Source organism: Marmota flaviventris, chromosome 4, assembly GCF_047511675.1.
Source record: "Marmota flaviventris isolate mMarFla1 chromosome 4, mMarFla1.hap1, whole genome shotgun sequence".
NCBI classification, from domain to species: domain Eukaryota; kingdom Metazoa; phylum Chordata; class Mammalia; order Rodentia; family Sciuridae; genus Marmota; species Marmota flaviventris.
This window is the reverse complement of record NC_092501.1, coordinates 97,002,894-97,025,176: the sequence shown is the minus strand read 5'-3', so window position 1 is coordinate 97,025,176 and position 22,283 is coordinate 97,002,894. Positions and strand designations below refer to the sequence as shown.

Below are 22,283 nucleotides of genomic sequence, written 5' to 3'. Positions count from 1 at the left end.
GTTGCTGAGGCTGGTCTCAAAGTGATGATTCTCCTGTCTTAGCCTCCTGAGCTGCTGGGATGACAGGCCTTTATCACTGCACCTTCTTTCTAATAGTAAAAGAACTTACAATGTTAACAGTCTTACCACAGTGAAATCAGACAGAAGGAAATGGCAGTTTAACAACTGGGGAATTTGAAGGATCAGCTTTCATATTCTCTACTGATTTTTAGTTTTTGATGTATGAAAGTTTTATTCCATGTGCCAGTGCACACAAAGTATACCGGAGCCATAATAGTGTTATTTCAACTTTTCAAGGGAACTTCAGACCTTTAAATACATCCTTAAACTTTTTAGAAGAAATTACTTGACTAAATCCTCCAAGTATTTAGATTTAAAATGTTGACCAATTGATTTTCACTCTGTTATGAATGATTTTCATACTTAAATAAGTCAACATCTTGCTGTATAGACTGAAGTTCACCTCCCTCCAAACCTCTCTCCAAGAAGCAAAAACTGAGACCTGGGAGGAACTTTAACTTTGAAGTTGATTCAGTTGTATCTGAGTAATGGTTGGAATCTTATATCAAGATATCTTGAGCATTTTGCATTATGAATAGAGCCATTTGAATTAAATATTTTGGTATCAGGGATTGAACTCAGGGGCATTCGACCACTAAGCCACATCCCCAGCCCTATTTTTATTTAGAGACAAGGTCTCACTAAGTTGCTTAGTACCTCACTGTGGCTGAGGCTGGCTTTGAACTCATGATTTTCCTGTCTCAGTCTCCCGAGCTGCTGGGATTACAGGTGTGTGCCACCACATCTGGCCAAGAACTTCTAATTCTTTAAGCACCAATTATGTCTAAGTCTTGTGCAAAGTCTGCTGTTGTCATATGAGATTCTGAACAGAGCACAGAGCTGCCCTCTTTCTGTCTCTTGCTCTGCCTTTTCTTTTCTCCTAGTATTACAAAGAAACCAAGGCTTGGGAAGTATTAATAAAGTTAATCAAAGGACTGACAAATATGAGAAAGTGTAAGTAGCATTCCCACCTTGAGGTGGCTCTTTTTTCAGGTCTTACACCTCATTACACACAGGAGAGTTATGCTGTCCTTTGCCACAGACAAACTATTTAGAGACATCAGGGAGGAGTATGATGAGTGCAGTTTCCACAGACCACGTGTTTGAGTTGCATTGAAGTAGGTGTAGGAAAACCTGCTACATAATCTCTTATTTTGTGTTTTCTTAAATAATTTAAAAATGAACCAATTTTTAAATGTAAATTTAGAAATATAAAGGATAAGTTGTAAAGTGAGAGTCATGTTGGGAAGCTTCTCTAAACTGATTTAAACTGATGTGAATCAAGCACTATTGTGGATATTAATAAAGATAAGCTAAGGATAAGTATCAAAGGTCTTTCTGGTCCTTTGGTCCTAAAAACACCTGACGCTGCATTCAACATTCTTATTTATACAATTTCACAGAAAACTGTATTTCACCTGATTTAAAGTTTTGATTTTTTTTTTCCCAAAGAAGCCGAGATCTTCAATCTATTATCAAATCAAATGCCAAGACAGAGAAAACCAGCAAAGGGTGAGAACTGTGTCTCTGAGTCTTGGTTGTTTATTCCCAGATTCATTGGTGGTCTTCTCAGTGATGTTGAGAGTATCTATTGCATCTCTGCGTTTGTCTTCTCTCTTCTGACTCATCTCTGATGTCCTGATCTTCACTTTGAAAAGTCTATAGGATATTCTATGTAAATTCACATTTACACAGAACTCATAAAATCCTAGGGATCAACTATACTATTGTTAGGCAATTTTTATACCAAAAAATCAATTTAATATCAGTGTAATAATTTTGTCCCCAAACGTGAATAAACCATCAATAATATGGAATTCATATGTGTACCTATACTATGGGAATATTTGAAAGTGACCTAAATGTTTCTTTTTAAAGAGATGAAGATTTCGAGAATATAATCAAAGTCAGTCCCAAAGGAAAGGAAAATGTATCTGGGTAAGACTTATTAATGTATTTAATTGTGATTTCTGTAAGAGATGATCAAAATAATTTGATTTTTTAGCTTCATGATAAAGATGGGTCATGACCATCCCTTCTTGACCTCCCCCCACATAAAACCGCTATTTTTGAAGAATGTTCCAGAGTGTTCCACAGTTCGATAGCAAGTTGCCTTTTCTCCCAGTTTTGGGTGTTGATTTATTTTTAGTGATGGAAAACTGAGTTGCATTTCTTTTTCTAAAGAATGCAATCTTGATGAAATTTTTGAAGTAGGTTTCCAAAATGACAAAGATAACCAAGAGAAAGGCTTAGTTAAAATGCTCATAATTATCTTCTCTCAGAAGAAGGCAGCTAGGGAGAGGCTGGGAGTCCTTACTTTGTACAGGGAGTAAGGGCTCACCACCACTATCTGCTGTTTGGAGCTGTCAATGTGGCAGCCATACCTGTCACAATGCTCTTGTTATCCCCAACATGTTAACAGTCTCACCACAGAGAAATCAGACAGAAAAAATGGCAGTTTAACAACTGGGGAATTTGAAGGATCAGCTTTTATATTCTCTAATAATTTTCAGTCTTTGATGTATGAAAGTTTTATTTCATTGCCAATTTGAACCCCTTTTGGTAGCACTTATTTTTATTTTTTACTTTTTGGTAGCACTTAATACATTGGGGTGTGTGTTCCCTTGAAAGTGAATCATAATTTTGCTTATGAGGTATTTTCTTTTTCTTTTTTTATTACTCACCATAATTTACTTTGAGGCAAATTATATTTTAAAAGGTTTAGACTGGGGCAATGATTAAGTTTATATGAAGGCATGTTTTGTTATGATTATTATTTTTATATTGTTAAAATATTATTTATGTGAACATTTTACTATTATTTAAAAACAGAACAGACAGTTATATCGAATTTGTTGAGTAAAAATTTAGGTTTGGTATGAATCAGTAAAGGTCTGAATCAGTAAAGAATTTTTAAGCTGGGTGTGGTGGCGCACACCTGTAATCCCAGCTACTCTAGAGGCTGAGACAGAGAATTGTAAGTTCGAGGACAGCCCAGGAAACTTAGCAAGACCCTGCCTCAAAAAATAAAAAGGGATGAGGATGTAGCTCAGTGGTAGAACATCACTGAGTTTAATTGCCCCAATACCACAGTGAAAAAAATAATCTAACTTACATTACTTCAGTGCTGCCTATTTTGAGAGTTCTCAGAAGATATATATGAGAGCAAAGTTGATTTTGTTCAATTACAAGTTTCATATACTTAGGAATTCTGGAAGCAAATATATATTAACAAATAAATATTGTTTCTTACTAATAAATAACCTTAAATGTTCTTCGGTAAGAGAATTTCCATTTTCTTTTAGAGCTTCAAATGTTTTCATTGTCATAGAGAACGTTTATATTTAGCACTTCTTAATTTTTCCAACCATTATTCATTTGATTACTGTTTTATTTTATGTCATTCATTAAAACTCATCTTCTTTTTCAAAGAAAACAAGACTTCAATGGGCTTATTAAAGTGAATCCTGAAACAAATAAAAATATCAAGAGGTAAAACATTTAGAACCCTCTTCCCCCCTTTATGTGGCATTTATAAGTATTATGTTAGAATTCTGAGTGCGTGTATTCAGAACAGTATTTGAAGTTCATTTGTGTGTATAAGTGCATATGTGCATATAAATGTGTGTAAGTAAAAGTGTATGAATGTGTATGTGCAAGTAATGTGTGTACCTGTATGTGTGCATGTGTGTATATATCAGTAGTGTGTGTACATGCACATGTGTTATAAGTTGTGTGTATGTATAAATGTATGTGTGTGTATGGGTAAGTAATGTATGTGTGTGAACTATTGTGGTATATTTGTGTATAGTGTGTGTATGTGCATGCAGTGTGGTGTATATGTGAAGATTGCAAGCTTAGAGCATGCTTGATTAAAAGAGTTCTTCTACTTATGAAATATCAAGTAAGTCTACAGAGATGATGTGCTCTTGCTTATTATTCTTTTTAAAGCAGATGGAATATTTTTGAAACTGGGCTTGTTGGCATATTGTTGAAAACAGTGTGCTAAGTAATTCCATGTGGTTTCCCTTGAACTCTTTCCATTCAGTTAACAGTACATGATATTATTTGTTAATTCTAAAATGTGTCATCAATGCCCGTAGGCTCCACTGGCAGAGCAAGGGCTCAGCTAGCTAAAAACTGGGGTGCACACTGTCAAGCTGTCCTGCTCTTGGCCATGTGGTATAGCCAAAGGCACAATCTCACCATCAACAGGATGAGGACAAAACGTGGATTACCTAGGCAACATGGAAGGTTCAGGGTGATAATATGCAGTGAATTTGAGCAGGGAGCCAGAAAGAACTGGGTTCAAATTCTGATTCTTGCTAACTGTGTTTCTGCACCTCAATTTACTCATCTAACAAAGATGGATCAGATCACAATACTCTCATGCCTGGCACATAAGAGACATAAGTTGTTACAATAATAAAGATCCAGGTGAATTGTACTGTCTTATTGATCTAGATGGTGTTCAAATATTTAGTTTACTTTGACTTTTGAGAAAAATCTTTTTTCCTTTCCAATTTTTTTTTATTAATCTTTCAAATGGTGACCTATATTTCTTAATATATTGGAGTATGTATGTATATACATGCCTATGTGTGCACACATGCATATACACATATAAATGTTTGTGGGCATGTGTGCATTCACATACATGTATGTGTATGCTTGTGTGCATATGGAAGCATGCATACACACAAATGTACACGTGTGTAATTGCATACCTGTACATATGCTTGTGTGTTCATGAGTATAAGTAAGTATAAGTGTGCTTTTGTGTATATATGAGTGCATATGTACATGGATGCATGTGTACTTGCATGTGTGAACTTATGTGCAGTGTGTGCATCTATATTTTTATGTATATGCTTTCCTGGGCTATTAGGATAGTAGTTGTTAATTTCTTTTACTATACATAAAGAAGTTCTGTAGATCTTTAAAAAATAAAGTCAGATCATGTTTCTTTCCCTTAAAAAAAAATGTTTCAATGTTCTCCCGTTTCAGATAGAATAGAATTCTAATGCTTAGCAATGGTCTTTTACTTTCTCGGTAAAGCCCTGCCAGATGGATCTCTCCTATTCCAGGCTCATTCCTGCCTTAAGGCTTGGCAGGTGCTGCTCCCGCTTGCTGAAATGCTCTATGCCCACACTGTCACCTTCTCAGGTCATTTCTGACCACTGAATATAATTAAATCACCTCCCTTCCCCCTGTCCCCAGTGCCACAGGCTCCAGGCACTCTTATTTTTTTAATAGCACATATTGTTATCTGAAATTGCAGCATTCATTTATATACTCAATTGTCTATTTCCTGCCTCTCCCCAAGTTGGAACAGAAGCCTGGTGTGAGCCGGTCATGCGTCTGCTGTGCTCACATCCACCCTAACACTTGAGGCAGAGCCTAGCCCTAGTCCACTGGGCTTTCCAACCTGTGTCCTGAAAGAATGCCTAACTACTGAAGATGTGTTCACTGTGAGGCATTGCTTCACAGAGTTAAGTCCTAATATTATGTACACTATTACATCAATTAGGTTGTACATTAATTAGTTCACTTTTTTGATTGATTTTGATTTTATGAACTAAGAAATTTAAACAACCTTATACTGTTACGTGCCTGATTGAGTGTTTAAAGACATCAAAGTCCTGGCAATATAATGAAAACAGATTCCATAAACAACAAAGGAAGGAATTATAATATTTAACTGCTTGCTTGCTTTTTTTTTTTAATACTCAGATCTGGAAAGAGAAACATGGGGATTGTTTTCTCAGTCCCTGACAATCAAATCCCATATACTTCATTTAGGCAAAGGTCAACAAGGAGTAATCTGGAGTTGAGTGGTTGTTTCTGTGAGGTTAATTGTTTCATTCTCTGCTTGAAAAGGTTCCCGTTTTTTGTTCTTGTTTGATCCTCAGACATCTGTATACATGCAAAAAACTTGGATCCACATCTGGTTGCTTCCAAATATCCATATTCACAGCTTTTTTCAAATATTCATATCTTTGATGTTGTGTAGACAAAACCTCAGACTGTTTTGGAAGGGATCTTAGTAGGGTCCAAAGTGTGGAGAAACGGTGTGAAATACCCTCCTGCTGATGTTCTTATCCCCACTCGGTTCGGTTCGGTGCCCGCTGGAGATCAGACAGGCATTTGTTGGCACTGTGTATGTGGAAAACACATGCAGATGCAACAAGAAAAGCAGAATTCCATTAAGATCAAAAGTAGACATGTATCAAAGGGTAACCATGAAATACCAAAGTGTTTTTAGTGATTTTGTACAGTTGATATGTCTTACACCTCAGAACTCTATAGATTTTAATCTTCTTACACCTCAGAACTCTATAGATTTTAATCTTCTTATTGTCCGTTGCCAAAATGATAGGTCAAAATGAGTCATTCTAACACAGAGTTCTAAGTATCAGAAACACATACCAGTTCACGGATTGTGAATTTCAGCATATCAGTGTATTTGCTTAATACACTTTTGTGACAGTCAGTCTACCAGTGAATGTCAAATTCACAAAGCATGGACTCTTCAAGGCTGGTTTTAAAGTTCTATACATGTTGGAGGTTGATATTAAGGGAGTATGCCTTCTGTGATTTTCCTTAAGATAAGTACATAGACTGACATAAAACATATCATGTGTACATGCCAAAGACTAACAGCGGAGTATTAAATACACTGAAATAGAGTTTGTTATTTTTCTGTTAAGCACTTTTTTTTCCTTGATGCAAAATTTGCTAGGGGCCAAATGTCTCCAAGATGGAAAGACTGTTTTGCTGAGTCCCAGTAAGTTGCAGAGAGGTAGAAACGCTCCATGCATGATAGTCACCTTTAATAGTTTTCAGCTCTGACATGATCTCAGTGCGCACTTATACTGTTTCTGAGATTTAATGAATGACTTCATTCATTTGTGAAAAACTACCATTAACCTCATCATTTCTTCAATGTTTTAAAGGGGCCAGAGTCTTGAAAATCTGATCAAAGTGACCCCCGAAGCAAACAGAAGGAACCAAAGGTGAGGATTATGTTTTATCTCTCTTCCTCTCCCTCCTCATCAATTTGTGTCAGAGGATGAAAAGCCTTTGGATCAGAATCAGAAAGTCCAAACCTCACTACTTACTAGCTGGGTGTCTTTGAGCAAGTCCCTTGAATACTGAATTACAGCTTTTACCTTCTTCTTTCTTTCTTTTCTTTTTCTGGAACTAGAGAACCTAGAGATACTTTACCATTGAGCTTTATCCCCAGCCATTTTTATTTTATTTTGATTTAATTTTATACAGCTCTTACTAAGTTGCTGAAGCTGGTCTCAAACTTGCCATCCTCCTGCCTCAGCCTCCCAAGTCACTGGGATTACAGGCATGCACTACAGTGTCCAGTTTGAGTCATAGTTTCTTTTCCAGAATGAGGTCCATAATATTCATTCTGCTTTGGCACCGGATAGTTGTTAAGAATCAAGTGTAATAATGGATATAAAATACCTTTAAAACAAAAAGGTACTACAGATGAATTTTACCAATAAAACAGTTTAGTTATAGTGATAACATTAGGTGAAATGCTTATAGAAACTGGGCAAGAGTTTTAGGCAAATCGTTATATTGTGTTTGAATCAATTATTTTTTAGAAAACTCAATCTTGTCCTAATTTTATAGTTTTGACGATAAATGCAAAACCAAGCCAGTGTATCAATGATTTGTATAAACCTCAAAATGTTTACTCTTTTAAAGGGAAAAACTAGTATTGATATCTGTTAAAACAGTAGTAAAATTCATCTTTAACACATATATTGCTTTAATCAAAAGAGTTAATCAATTTAATTCCATTTTTATTTATGGTGTGTGTGTTTGTCTGTTTAAAGTTCCAAAGACCTTAATAACCTTGTCAGAGTAAGTCCATCAACAGGAAGAAGCATGCAAGGGTAAGATTTAATAAGCTCTTCTTTTTCATTTCATCATAACCAAAGCTTAAAAGTACAATTAAATCATCCTTTCAGCTGACTGATGCTGAGCCCATGATTGTCGAGAAAACCCTGTAACACTGACTTCCTCAGATTTGAAAAGTTTAAAATCTTAGCCAATTGATTGCTGATACAACAAAGGTACATTTGATCAACGAGGCCCACAGTTGTTTTCCCAGGATGGAGATGACATTTTTATTTGTTGACTTGATTTCCCCAAGCAGAAGGGAAGGCTCAGTAGCTGGGAGAGAGAACTAGGCTGGAGTCGTTAGATGGGGGTCAGTCTTGGCTCTGGCCCTTGAACTTGTGTGGTCTGGAACTAGTCACTTCTGTGTGTGCTTCAGTTTTCTCATCCTCAAAGTAAGGAAATGGGGCTGGCTGCTTTCTAGATACTTCCATCACTCATTCAGGTACTCAGTTCCAATATGGTGGTTGGTGTTGTGGTAAAGTCCAAGCATTCTGGAATTAGATCACCTAGCCATGTGAGAAGATGTTTGTGTCTCAATTTTTCTTCTACTGAACTATGATGTTAATACCTCCTGTGTCATAGGATTGGCGTGAGGGTTAAATTTCATAAATCACAGCAATCATATGAAAAGTAAAAAATCCTAAGATATTAGTTATTATCCATTATTCCTATGCAGATTTGATAGATGATTAATAGATATCACTAAAAAACTTCAACCCCTTGAGATGGTCTCTGTTTTAATAACTATTTTATTATAACAAAAAGGATTTCTCAGTTTCAAAAAATATTTGTAACAATTTGATGAAAATCTACCACTGACCTGGTCATTTCTTCCATGTTCTAAAGGGGCCAAAGTCTTGACAACCTCATCAAAGTGGCTACTGAAACAAACAGGATCAAACCAGGGTAAGGTTTATGAAAGTCTTCTATTTCACCCTATTTTGTTTGTTGGTTTTTGTATCTAACTTTAAAAATAGGATGGAATGCACTGCCTCACCATAGAGACAATCAATGATGGGACCCCAAATAAGCATTTCCTCTGTCACCATCCCAGGGGCTGGTGTTCAAAGCCTTGCTTGGGGGATCCCCTGGCTGTGGGTTTTTGCAGGAAAGATAATTCTTTGAAATACCAGAGTGATCCTTCCAGTGTGGGATTTGTATTCCATCTTGGGGTTTTCTAAAAAGAAATGGGGATTCCCCATGGAAAGAAACACCATCCCCAAACAATTTTATGGACTGGGCTGTAGCTCAGTGGCAGAGCACTTGCCTAGCATGTGTCAGGCACTGGGTTTGATCCTTAGCATCGCATAAAAATAAATAAATAAAATAAAGGTATGCTATCCATCTACAACTACAAAAAAATAAAAAAATAAGGACAATTTCCTAAAGCTAAGCAACCTAAAGAAAAGTCCTCAGATGATAAAAGTTTCTCCTTCCTTCTTCGTCCACTGTTTATTCCTTCTTCTTATTGTTTACCAAGCAAAACTATCCTGAAGTTGAGAGATCATTTTTTAAAATTATATTCAGTTCATCGAAATAATAAAGAATACAAAGAATGACATTTGGTTTTTATATAAAGAGAATTTTCTCTAAGGCACAGCATGTTAAGAAAATAGACAACAAAACCATGAAGTTATATACATATATTATTATATAAGTTAGAATATGAGTTAGACATGAAAGATACCGAGATCATACCTTTTTTCTGACAGATTTTCTCTTTTACTTTGCATATAGAAATGTTTTCTATTTTTATATTAAGTAGCCATCAAACAGAGCTTATTTTGACTAGATCAGATATCAGAAGCTTTGTGTAAAAAGGTTAGGCAGTAAATAGTTCAGTCTCTCCTTTAACTACATAGTCAGCTCCACCAGTACTGTGAGAGCAGTCATAGAAAATATCTTGCAAATACAAGGACATGGCCATGTTCCAATAAAATGGCTGAGAAAACCAGGCAGAATTTAGCTCGAGGGCCATAGTTTGCTGGCCCTTAAACTAGATATTGTTTTATTTAGAAGGGAGAGGAGGGTCAACTCTGAATGCATTTGAGGCCACGTGTAAAACACAGCTGGCTGTCCTACCCCACTATTGCATATATAGTTTCATTCATTTTATGATTAAACTGATGATCTCTGAATGCTTAGTGCTCAACCATTTTCAGGGTTTGTTCACCCAATAGGAAATCAACTTTATGGTCAGACACTGAATCTGAAGACTAAACAATACTCTACATTACAGATGAAGGGAGTAGCTATTGTCTTTTGTCCTTTTCCCAGGATGACTTAGTTTCTAAAGGTGAAGGTGGTCTTTCCTAGAAGCCACATGCTGACACTTATTGCATGGTTGTGTATTCATTTCTTCCACTTGACAGTGAGATTTTTTAGTACAGTTGCTAGCTGTGTAGTCATGAACAAATTGCTTAATCTTTCAGCTTCAGTTTCTTTATCAGTAAAACCAAGAGTTAACTATCATGAGTTACTAGAAAGATTAAATGTGATCATGCTTATAAAGTGCTTTTTGCTCAAATACTTATTTATTAAATATTACCTATTAGTATTATTGGTGCTATTATTTTTCTTCATTTTTGAATCCCCATATCACCACTTGATACTTAACTCAAAGAAGATACTGAAGAAATTATTCTGTTAAGTTAAACATTACAAAAATACTGACGTTCAACAATTTTTAACCCACAAATGATAATATGATATAGTTTAGCATAATAGAATATAATAATTTATATCAGAGGATAGATACATAATAAAATGAGTTCATAGGTTAGTCCCAAATATTATTTAAATGATAAAGTCTTTCTGGTCTCTTTTTTGCTTCATAATATTTAATGCATTGTCTAATAATAAAGTATATCAAATAAGACTTTTTGTTCAGGCTATTTGGTGTTAGGGTTGGTATGAGAGCCCAGTGTTATAACAGTATATCTTTAGAGCTATGATTGCCTCGATATTCAAATAGTTTAAAATAAAACCATAAATTATATAGTCTGAAATCTTGCTTGTTATGCTTTGGCTGCATGAAGTGTGATTCTAAAATGATTTAATATCTTAGAGTAGCACAGAATTATATCATATGTGTATATACACACATATAAATAAAGACATACATATTACTTACATAATTTAGAACCAGGAAATAATGTTTTAAAAGTCTCAGTTGTTATTACTTGTTTGTGTTTTGGAAGGGGGAGGAAGCAAGGACCACTGAGTAATGATATAGTTTCATATTTTTCTGTTTCTCATTATAACCTCCAAAACTATTCTAAATGCTAATTTGACTACACAAATATAATATGGAAAGTAAGAAGTTTAAAAGTAATTCTGCTTTGTGTTAGACTTGACAGAAACATGAGTAAAATTAAATTCTCACATAGTCAAGGTTGCTCATGAAGTAAATTGATAGAAGCTATGGTTTTGTTGTTGTTGTTGTTGTTTTACTTTTTAAAAATATATTATTATTTTATTTTATTTTTTACACAAATGGAACACAACTTTTCATTTCTCTGGTTGTACATGATGTTGGGTCACACCATTTGTGCAATCATACTCATACATAGAACAATACTATTCGTTTCATTCCACCATCTTCTCTCCCAACATCCCCTCTCATTCCCTCCCTCCCCTCTGCCCAGTCCAAAGTTCCTCCATTTTTTCCTTGCCCCACTCCTCCCTTATCAGAGAAAACATTTGGCCTTTGTTTTGGGGGAATTGGCTTGCTTCATTTAGCATCATGTTCTCCAATTTCATCCATTTACCTGTAAATGCCACAATTTCATTCTTCTTTAAGGCTGAGTAATATTCCATTATATCTATATAGCACAGTTTCTTTATCCTTCCATTCATCAAAGAAGGGCACCTAGGTTGGTTCCATAGTTTAGCTATTGTGAATTGTGATGCTCTAAACATTGAGGTGGCTGCATCAATGTAGTATGCTGATTTTAAGTCCTTTGAGTAGACAGAGGAGTGAGATAGCTGGGTCAAATGGTGGTTCCATAAGCTACATTTTTACATGGTGCTAAAAAGGGAATTCAAGAGATGAAGGATTTTAAATTAACAGTAGTCATTGATTCAATACTAAGTTTAAAAAGTATAGAAATGATTGATTTTAGTTGACCTGAACTTATTTTTAGGAACCAAGATCTGGACAATCTTATCAAAGTGACCCCCTCAGCAAACAAAAGGTAAACTTGTTAACATTATTAAAGACTCCTGTCTTAATACAATTCTTCAATTTATGTTAAAAAAAAAGGGAGAGAGAAAGAAAGATTATTGACTAAGGGCATTTGGAAAGGGAACATGAAAACAAAGAACACATTGATTTCTTTTCTTTTTGTACTGAGGATTGAACTTAGGGGTGCTTAACCACTGAGCCACATCCCCAGCCCTTTTTGTTTTTTTATTTAGAGACAGGGTCTCATTAAGTTTCTTACTTGCTGAGGCTGCCTTTGAACTCAAAATTCTTTAGCCTCTACCTCCAGAGCCACTGGAATTACAGGTGGCTCCACTGTGCCTAGTACATTGATTTCTTGATGTGTAATAATAGTAGAGAAGTTTTTCTTTCATTATTAATCATCTTATTCATTATAATATTGTTTAAAATGATAATACTGAAGCCCATTTAGTATAATTACTACTTGAGCAATTCCTTTTGACACAATAACAACACAAATAGATTATAAGTATAAGTTTAAACTAATAAAAGTTGATAAAGCTGAATAAACCAAAGATTTTTGGCTTTATACCCTCTCATAGACCCAAGGAATTAATTTTTAAATGACTTGGTTGCTAAAAGTGGAAACATAACATTCTTACACTTGAAAAGAATATTTTTTTACATGACATTGTTCTTGAGAAATTAAGACCTGTTACAGTCACATGCCTGTAATCCTAGCTGCGCTGGAGGCTGAGACAGGAGGATTGAAAGTTCAAAGCCAGCCTCAGCAATTTAGCAAAACTTTGTCTCAAAAAAAAAAAAAGGCTGATGATTAAATGCCCCTGATTTCAATACCCAGTACAAAAAAGAGAGAGAGAGAAAGAAATTAAGACCTATTACATATTGAAGCAAAAGTTAATAAATGTATAACAGAGAAACTTCAAACCATCTTTTATAAAATTATTTTGAAGATAATGGTGAAAACATTGTGCAAATGGAAGGAATTTCCAGGAATATAAGAGAGGAAGCCTGTTAGGGTGCAGGAGTGTGGAGTCTGAGGTCCATTTGTTACAATTTCAGTTTTGGTCACCCTCAACCACTGCTTAGGTATATAGCCCCAGAAAGTGTCTTTGTGAAACTTAATTTCTTCATAGGGTATGATAGTGTCTACCTCAGTGAGTTGCTCTGAGGATTAGAAAACAGCAACTGTGTATTGAAAGTAGAAATTCAATAAACTTATTACTTTTTAGATTTTAGATTCCATTGAATAATTTATAATTGTAAAAAATAAAAATAAATTTTTTTTAAAAAAAAACCCACCAGTCATTATATTTGCTGATTTCTTATTGGCTCTGAACTTTATTTCATTTTGTTTTTTAGTCAACAAGGTCTTGATGAACTTATTAATGTAAACCCCAAAGCTGTCCAAAGCATCTCTGGGTAAGAGAAGAATATTATTTACTTGTTTGGTTTTCCTTCTTTATAACTAAGCACAGTGTGATTATAAATGGCATAACCATTCTATGGGCAAATTAGATATAGATCTTGAAATATCATCACAGTTTTTATAATGTCCTTGGAAACCTAGATGTTAACGACAGAATTTGCTAATTGCAAGAAAGAGGCTGCTGATGACAATAAATGGTGGCCCCATCTCTTTCTTCAGCCTCAAGTAAAGCAGTTGAAGGGAATGATTGGAGAAGGGGGTGCTAGGAACAGAGCCAGTCCAAAAGCTGTTTTGTTTTGGTTTTGTGTGGCATTGATATTAATACTTTTGTCTCTAGAATTTAAATTCTTAGTGATAGTTAATTTAAAAAAATAGACCTATAAACTTCATTAGACTCATTAGTAGTATCATTTACATCCTTTGGAAGTGTTTTCTGGGTAATACCAGAACTTTGAGGTTCATTGATCTTTAGAGGGTTTGGTGGACCCAAAATTTGGTAATTCTGTAAGTAGTTTCTCTAAGATAATGAAATTCTCTTTTTGTTCCTGGTTATATGAAAATTTTCTCATCATTACACCTTATTCTTAGAAATCTTAGAAATGTTTTCATGATTTCCTTTTTAAGTTTTGTTGTTACCTTTAAAAAAAAAAGAAGAAGAAAGAAACCTCAGAGAATCCTAGCCTAGTTAATTTGAACAATTTTGAAAACCACTGTTCCAGCTGAAATTGCTCATTTTGTCAAAGAGGAAATTAGGACATGGAAAGGTTAAGTGATTTGACCAGGGTCACAGAGAAAATCAGTGTAAGACTGATAGTAGTTCTGTGATCTCTTAAGCAGTGAATAATTACTGAACACCTACTGGGTTCACAATTTAAGACTAGGTATCATTAGTTGCATATTAGGTATAATTATAGGCTGTGGACACCAAAAAGAGAATTCAGTAGTCATACTCAATCTTATTAACAGCAGGCAATTAACATAGATTAAAGCTAATTATGTATCAGAGGCACAGAGATGTTACTCCAAGACAATAATAGGTTGTCAGTTTAATATATTACATTTCAGAGCACTCGTGTACTGCTTGCTGAATATAGAATATATTGTCAGTGAATTGCATTTAAAAATAAAAAAGAAGCATTAAAAGAGGATATAATAAACACTATAGGGAGTAAAATTCATATTCATGGAGTCCTGGAATAGAAGCCAGTGATGAGCAGAGCCTTAGACATTATCCAATCCAAGCTCCTCATATAGAAATGAGAATACTGAGACCAGAGAGCAAAAATCCCATAGTCTCCTAGAAGTTCTTCTAAGCCAACACCCAGCATGCTAAAGATCCTCACTTCCATCCTCAGCACTAAATAATAATGATAATAGTAATAATAATAAAATAAAATAGAAGGAAAAAAGTTACGTTAAGAATAAGGAATAAAACCTGTTTTAGACCTTATTGTTTCAAAGAATTGATACACTTAGTTACAATATAATTTAAGAAATGGCAAAGGCATTAGAATCAGTTCTTATCTTAATATTGTTGAACTCTTCTGGAGTGACAAATTGTCAATCACTGGGTGTTGGCTGTGGAGTACCTTGCCTGCACATTCTTATAGATAGATGTACTTCTGCAGCAAAGTGTGTGAAGTCAGAGTAAGTTTCCTTCTCTCACAGCATAATTCTTCCTCCTCTGGATGGGTTAGAAAACACATTGCATGGCGGTTCTACCCCAAAAGACCATGTCTCACTCTGTCATCCTCTCCTCCATTCACAATGACCTGAAATCCTATTATCTCTAACCCAAGCTGCTTCATCTTTTTTTTTCCCCTTAAAGAAATCAAGATCTTGATAAGCTCATCAAAGTGAATCCCGAAATTCTCACAAACAACCAAAGGTAATAGGATACATTTTTATTTTAAATGTACTTTGGTCAAGAGTATTTTGTTTTATTATAATTTCAAGCAGATTTATAACCTTAACAATTTTACCAAAAAAAAAAAAAAAAAAAAAAAAAAAAAAAAAAAAAAAAAACTCTATATCACTTTGATTTGTAACATTTTGTCATGTTTGATTTTAAATAATTTAATCTGAGTTGTTATGTATAATAGCATCTGCTTATGTCCTTTTTGGTACGTCATTTAATAGCTTAAAATGGTAAAGTAATAATAATAATACACACAAAGTCATACTAAAAACTAACAATTACTGAATTTCACCTAATATTTAAGTTTCTAATTGCATGTATCATAACTATATTTTAAAGTTCACTTAAATACAAATAAATTTCACACATTGTTATTTTCTAATGTTTCTTTGATTTATTTAAAAATATCTTTTAATATGATGAGGCACATTATTTACATTATTCTATGAATTAAAATGCACTAATAGGGGCTGAGGTTGTAGCTCAGTGGTAGAGCTCTTGTCTAGTATGTGTGAGGCACTGGGTTTGATCCTCAGCACCATATAAAAATAAATAAACAACGTAAAGGTATTGTATCCATCTACAAACTAAAAACAATTTTTTAAATGCACTAATAAAATATATTTTAATTGTTGGAAAAAATAACTTTATCACTAAATGCTCTCTTTCCTTTTTTTTCATTTAAAGAAACCAAGATCTGGATAACTTCATCAAAGTGAATCCTGTAGTAATCAGAAACAATCAGAGGTACTCAAATAAAAGCAGTTAATCCCATTTTGATCTCTCTGTTGTCCCTGGATGACATGGATTTGTATCATGGCTTTATTGATTTCAACCTGCAAAGCATTTCACTAACCTGAATTTTTCTTTGTCTCTTTTAAATAGCCAAGACCTGGATCATCTTATTAATGTGAAACCTTCAGCTCTGGAGAACTCTAATCGGTAAATGGCCTTGCCTGATTATTTTGACATATTCCCAAGGTTCTATCTAGGGTAGGGATTTTCTTTCTTTTTTGAAGAAGGCTTTTAGTTTTCTTTAGTGTTACAAATAAGGATGCATTTGTAGCCCACGTGTATCCTATCTACAAGGAAACACTGCACTCTTCTGGAATCAATTGAACTACTTTAGAATCAGTTCCAGGCTTCTTCTTTACACTAACAACTTAATATTTGTTGTCTACAGGAAGCAGAGTTTCAAGACTGAAATGAAAAGTGAATAAAATTAAATAAAAGAAAAATATTTTTGAAGAAGTTGAACCAATTTGGAAAAGAAATTTAGGGTCTTTAGAAACTTAGATCTACAATTTGTCTAGGCTTGCCAAACATCACAGCAGATTTTAATCTTGAACTTCCACCTTGAGTTTGCTATTTTTATATCATGTCTTCCATTCAAGGTGCTTTATTAGTATATAATAAAGTATAGATGATTCACCTGTGTATACTGTATTGGAAGTCCAAATCATTCTGCTGACTTGGAATTTTATCATAATAAATAATAGCTGGGAATCATAGCCCAACATTTTGAGATGAAGAATAAATTATTTATGAAAAAGTACTTTGAATCAAGTCAGAGAAAAGGGCAATGTAACACACTAATTGGCCTCTTAAGCTTTTCTACATCAGTGCTTCATTTTTCTCTTTCTGTTTCTGTGTTTTTATCACTGGGGTCTTGGGTCTTAGAAGGCAGAAGGCAGCTGAAGAGCAATTGCTACTAGAGTGCTTGCTGAGCCCCATGACTTGCGATTTATATACATTTAGTCCTTACAACAACACCCCATGAGAAATATTCTAGTATTTTGTGGAAGAGGATACTAGAACTCAAAGATACTTAGTAGCCCTCTCAAGAAAGAAAACACCTCCATCTAACTGTGTCTGATGTCACTACCTAGAGGGAGAACAGAAGATCTGTGTTTCAATGCCCACCGACCCTCTTCTTTCAACCTTTCATATTCTCTATTCCCCTGTTTTCCCTACATATAGTTAAAGGGCTTTTTAAATTTTTTTAATTTTTATGGATCTGGGGGGTTGAACCCAGGGCCTGAGCATGCTGGGTGAGCACTCTCTCACTCAGTTACATCCCTAGTCCTTGAATGGAAATGTTTTAATGGTTGAAATAACAAGAAACTTGTGATTTAGATCTTGCCACTGATAATTATATGGAAATAACTTATTTAAGTAGAACCATTTCTTCATAGTGGTATTTGTTAGGATAGACTTTTCTTTACATTAGAAATAGTCCTAGAAGGTTTCCAATCATGTTGGAAATAGATTTAATAATCATATTGTACAATAATTAAAAATAGAAAATGTTTTTTCCCTCTCCCTATTTCTCTCTGCCCCCCTCCTGCCCCCCACTCCCCTCCCCAGCCCCCACCACCGTTCTCTTTTCTCTGCTGCTCTCCTCTCCCCTGCCTCTGCCTCTCTGGCAAGTGTGCTACATTGACAATAGCAACATAGCATTTGCTTTTCGTTTACTTGCAAGAGACTAATTTTACAAAAAGTTGTATTTCAACAACTCCTAAACAAACATACATGGAAACAGGACATTTTCCTCCCACAAGTATGATTACTACAAAAAGGAAATTTAAAAATTCATTATCATGATCTTTTAAGATGGCATCTTGGTCCATCTTGTGCCTGATTATTCTTTGGTCACACACCAGATTTGATGATTATCAGCCAGGAATTCCAAGAATTGTTACAGAGCAGATAAATGGGAAATACTGAACTCTTTGAAAAGAGTGACTTCATTCAGTCGATACAGCCACCTGTATCTATCTATATTGCAGCCATGCTGCCCTCTTGATTTTAATGCAGGTAAAGAAAAAAGGGTATTTTAAAGCACCTCCTGGTAGGAAGAACAGCCACAAGGCACTTTTACATCAATTCAGTGAGACACAAGCACTGATTATTTAATAGTATAACAGCAGTGAATCAGAATCCTTTTATGTGACTTTGCTGACATCTCCTGCAGCTGTATATTTAATTCACAGTTAGGGGCTGAATAAACTTCAATCATCTATCAGAATGTAAGCAGGCATCCCTGAACTGCTTCTTGGAACACAACAACCAGAACAAATGCAGATGTGCACAGAATTTTTATTTATTCAGTGAGAAATTGCCTGACTTTTAGCAGCAACATGAACCAACATTTGAGAGATTTTCAGTTATCTGTAGCCTGTAAACTGTTAGACTAATTATTAAAACTGAATTTTTGCTCCCGAATGAATATAGAAAAGCACACCTATTCATCTAAGGCTTCCCAGTGAGAAAAGGCATCATTCACATAAAGCAGAAAATAAAAAATAAGTTCTATTTGTGATTTTATACTTTCATCTTTTTAAGGGCTATTTGTTAACATGTACCTCCAAGTTTTTAGTTTTCCAGCAACAGAAAAGTTCCTTCCTGTCTTCCTACTGGTTATTTCTCCTATTTCTGTTCAAGACATAAACTTGGGGAAATCCTCGACTCTTGCTTCACTTCCCATGATCAAACAAGCAAACACTTTGGTGCTTCTCCTCATCCTTTTAGGAAATGACCCCAGTACTGCTGTCATCCAGACTGCTGTCCAGTCTCCTAAGGGTTCCTCTGCTGCCAGTCTTACTGATGTCCTTCAATCACTGTAGCTGATCTTCTTAAAATCCAAATCTGATCCTGTTTTTCTAATTAAAATCCTTCAGCGGCTTCCAGTTGCCAATAGGTCATGACCCTGCCGCTTAACCTGGTTTTCAAAGCCCATCATGATTGGCCTCTGCAGGCTTTCCCACCCCAACTCCTGTTCCTTCCCACTTACAAGTAAACTCTATCCACCGGCCTCTCACTGGACTGCTCTTCACTCCTCCTTCCGTGTTATTGCCTGGATAACTTCTGCTTACCCTTCAGGTACAGTGTAGGTGTCTCTCACTCAGGTTCTGGAAAGCCCTACCCACCATGTGTGCACCATCCTCTAGATGTTCTCAAGCTCTGTCCTTCCTGTCCCCTAACATTTGTCCCTTAGAGAGAATTATTATTTAATCCTCTATCTCTCTCTGCCTATAAGCTCATTAGTGTCAAGGACTGGATCCGTCTTGTTTATTCTTTATACTGCTTAGCACAGTGACACAGTATCTGGCACATATGAGGTTAAATATTCTGTGCATTAATGACTAAACCTCAAATTAATCAGTGCTTTATGATAGTCCAACTAGATAAAACCTTTTGAGACAGGACCTCACTAAATTGCTGAGGTTGGCCTTGAATTTGAAATTCTCCCGCCTTGTGCCCCTGCCCCCCACCCAGGTATCTGGGATTATAGGTGTGCACTGAAACACCCAGTTGTTCACAATAATCTTAGTGAATGTTGGTGAACAAGAGCCACTGAAGTTAGAAATTATATCTTATATTTAAAATACCTAAATTGTCCAACTTCTCTATAGATCTCTTAATTTCTTTAATAAGACATCTTTGTTGAAAAAAATGTAAAAACATGTAAAACTGGGCTCATTTTATTATGTCAATAAATTGAGGATTATACTAGTTACTTCTTTGTATTCTATATTCCTTTCAGGGAGACAAAAATTCCTTTTAAACTATAGTCCAATGCCTAAGATTTAGTTCCTGGCATACAAGAAATACCATAGTAAAAGTTTTATATGGAGACTCTTAATTTTTTAAGTGTGTATGATACTCTGCAAAAGCAAATTAAGTTAGCTCTATAGAGAGAAGCATATTGCCACCTATTAGTAAATACCTCCTACACTCACACAAGAGGAGAAGAACAGTTAGAAGTGAAGTAATAATTTTATCACATCAAAACTTATCCTAGGAAATGTCTATAGCAAGAGATATAATTTCTTGGTCCCCAGAATCTCCATTTCCCCTGCTCAGTAACTATACTACTTAATGCGGCAGAGGAAAATAAATCACCTGTGGCTTTGCCCCATAGATAACTCCTATTTTCTCCCCAATGCTTGAAATCCACATTTAAAAAATTATTACTGGTTGCAATGATTAATAATTTGCTCTTTAGCAATCTATGAATCTATAAAGAATCAATGATTTCCTTGAAATTAATTTAACTGCTTGTAAGCTATAAGGTCTTCCTTTTGCTACAATTACAACGGGAAGCGTTTGGAATCCCTTTGCTGCTCAAGCCTGCAGCATTTGGCTTGAACTTCTATAAAATCTGTTTTTCACGCTTTGACTCACAGTTCTTCATCTTTCACTGTAGTGTAAAAGACGTCATGCAATAGATGTGGTGTTAATTAAAAAAACAAAAATTATTTTCACATCCTTTGACTTGGGAAGTGTATGGGTAGTCTGAACTTTATTAGGTCTTCTGATTTAGCTCATGATACCAAGAGAGTGAATAAGCAAGGCAAATATACATTTTGTGCTTTGTGTGTATGTGTGGAGAGGACTGGGGATTTACAACTGAGCTACACCTCCAGCCCTTTTTATTTGGAGACAGGGTCTTGCTAAGCCTTAAACATGTGATCCTCCCTCCCCTGCCTCCCAAGTTGCTGGGACTCAGGTGTGTGTTACCAGGCTGGCTCATTTGGTGCTTTCCATCATCAGGAATAAATGTTTGCTTTAAATATTAGTGTAGCTCATTCAGCTTAAAATTTTATAGCCCACTCAACCAAACTTGATATGTGGTATTTAATGAAAAAAGAAAAATTCTATGAAGCCACTAACAATGTGGTTTGTTGATTCACACCACTTTGGGAGCATGCTTCTTCGAAGGCTTACGTGGGCTTCAGTTTTTGTCTAGTTTAGTTGTTGGATTTGTAAGATTCTGGCTTCCTCTTCTTCCTGAAGTTCAAATTCATTTTTTCTCCCTCTTAAAAGAAGCTATGGCCCGAAAGAGTTGAGTGAGAGGTGTACACAGAGCAAAGGTGCAGTATCTGCAGCAATCTTGAGTGGGAAGTGCCAGAGGAATGGAGAATGTCCACCATCAAGCAGAGAAATTAGAAGTAATCACCTCGTGAGGGAGAAGAAGTCTGAATTCATTTGTTAGGATTGCATTTACAAAGGACCACAGACTGGATGGCTGAAAGATAGAAATTTACTTTGTTTGGCTTTGGGGGCTAGAAGTCTGAGATGAAGCTGTCAGAGGGTTAATTCTGTTTAGGCCAAGAGGGAAGAATCTATTCCAGGCCTCTCTCTTTTGCTTGTAGATGGCCATCTTTACCTTTCGTCTTCACATATTTATGACGCAGCTACTCTGTGTAAGATCATATTAGACCTACCCTCAAGTTGTAATAAAAGTGATCAGTTGCCTTAAATGTAGTGCAAAGTTTTTCCATTGTTGGCAGTAGAGGAAGAATGACTTTCCAGGACAAAATTCTGATTTTCCAAGATTCATGTGTCCTGGTGGTCTTTCCCGTGTACTGCTGCCATTCATCCAGTTTGTTGTTATAGGAAACTGGATTATGGATACTCCATTTAATTTTATTCCTTCATTCCTAAGTATTTAGTGAAGTATTATTCGAAACATTAAGGGAAGGATCACTTAATGTCTAAGGCCATTAAGGTGGTACAGCAGCCCCTGATACCAAGAAGGAAGCTCCAGAAATTGATGAAGACTATGGTGGGGGTAGGAAAACCCAAAGCCTTCTGTCTCCATTTCTAAATTTTCAGGAGGTGAGCTGGGAGATTACTTTACACAGGTTTAGCTGTCAAGTTGAGAAGTTCAATTTAGAATTTTTTTTTCATTTTTAAAATTTGTTCTTTTTAGACGACCATAGAATATATTTTGATATATTATGCATACATGAAGTATAACT

The 22,283-nt window shown here is 35.3% G+C and overlaps 1 protein-coding gene across 1 annotated transcript in view; it reads left to right on the top strand.

Annotated features, from left to right (window-relative positions):
• Scel (sciellin) overlaps positions 1 to 22,283 on the top strand; it is a 104,169-nt gene that overhangs the window by 38,925 nt on the left and 42,961 nt on the right. Inside the window, exons 14-25 of the mRNA XM_027941563.2 lie at positions 955 to 1,014; positions 1,513 to 1,572; positions 1,939 to 1,998; positions 3,493 to 3,552; positions 7,017 to 7,076; positions 7,917 to 7,976; positions 8,830 to 8,889; positions 12,129 to 12,179; positions 13,532 to 13,591; positions 15,427 to 15,486; positions 16,204 to 16,263; positions 16,402 to 16,458. Coding sequence (XP_027797364.2) covers positions 955 to 1,014; positions 1,513 to 1,572; positions 1,939 to 1,998; positions 3,493 to 3,552; positions 7,017 to 7,076; positions 7,917 to 7,976; positions 8,830 to 8,889; positions 12,129 to 12,179; positions 13,532 to 13,591; positions 15,427 to 15,486; positions 16,204 to 16,263; positions 16,402 to 16,458 — 708 coding nt within the window. The remainder of the gene's footprint in view (positions 1 to 954; positions 1,015 to 1,512; positions 1,573 to 1,938; positions 1,999 to 3,492; positions 3,553 to 7,016; positions 7,077 to 7,916; positions 7,977 to 8,829; positions 8,890 to 12,128; positions 12,180 to 13,531; positions 13,592 to 15,426; positions 15,487 to 16,203; positions 16,264 to 16,401; positions 16,459 to 22,283) is intronic.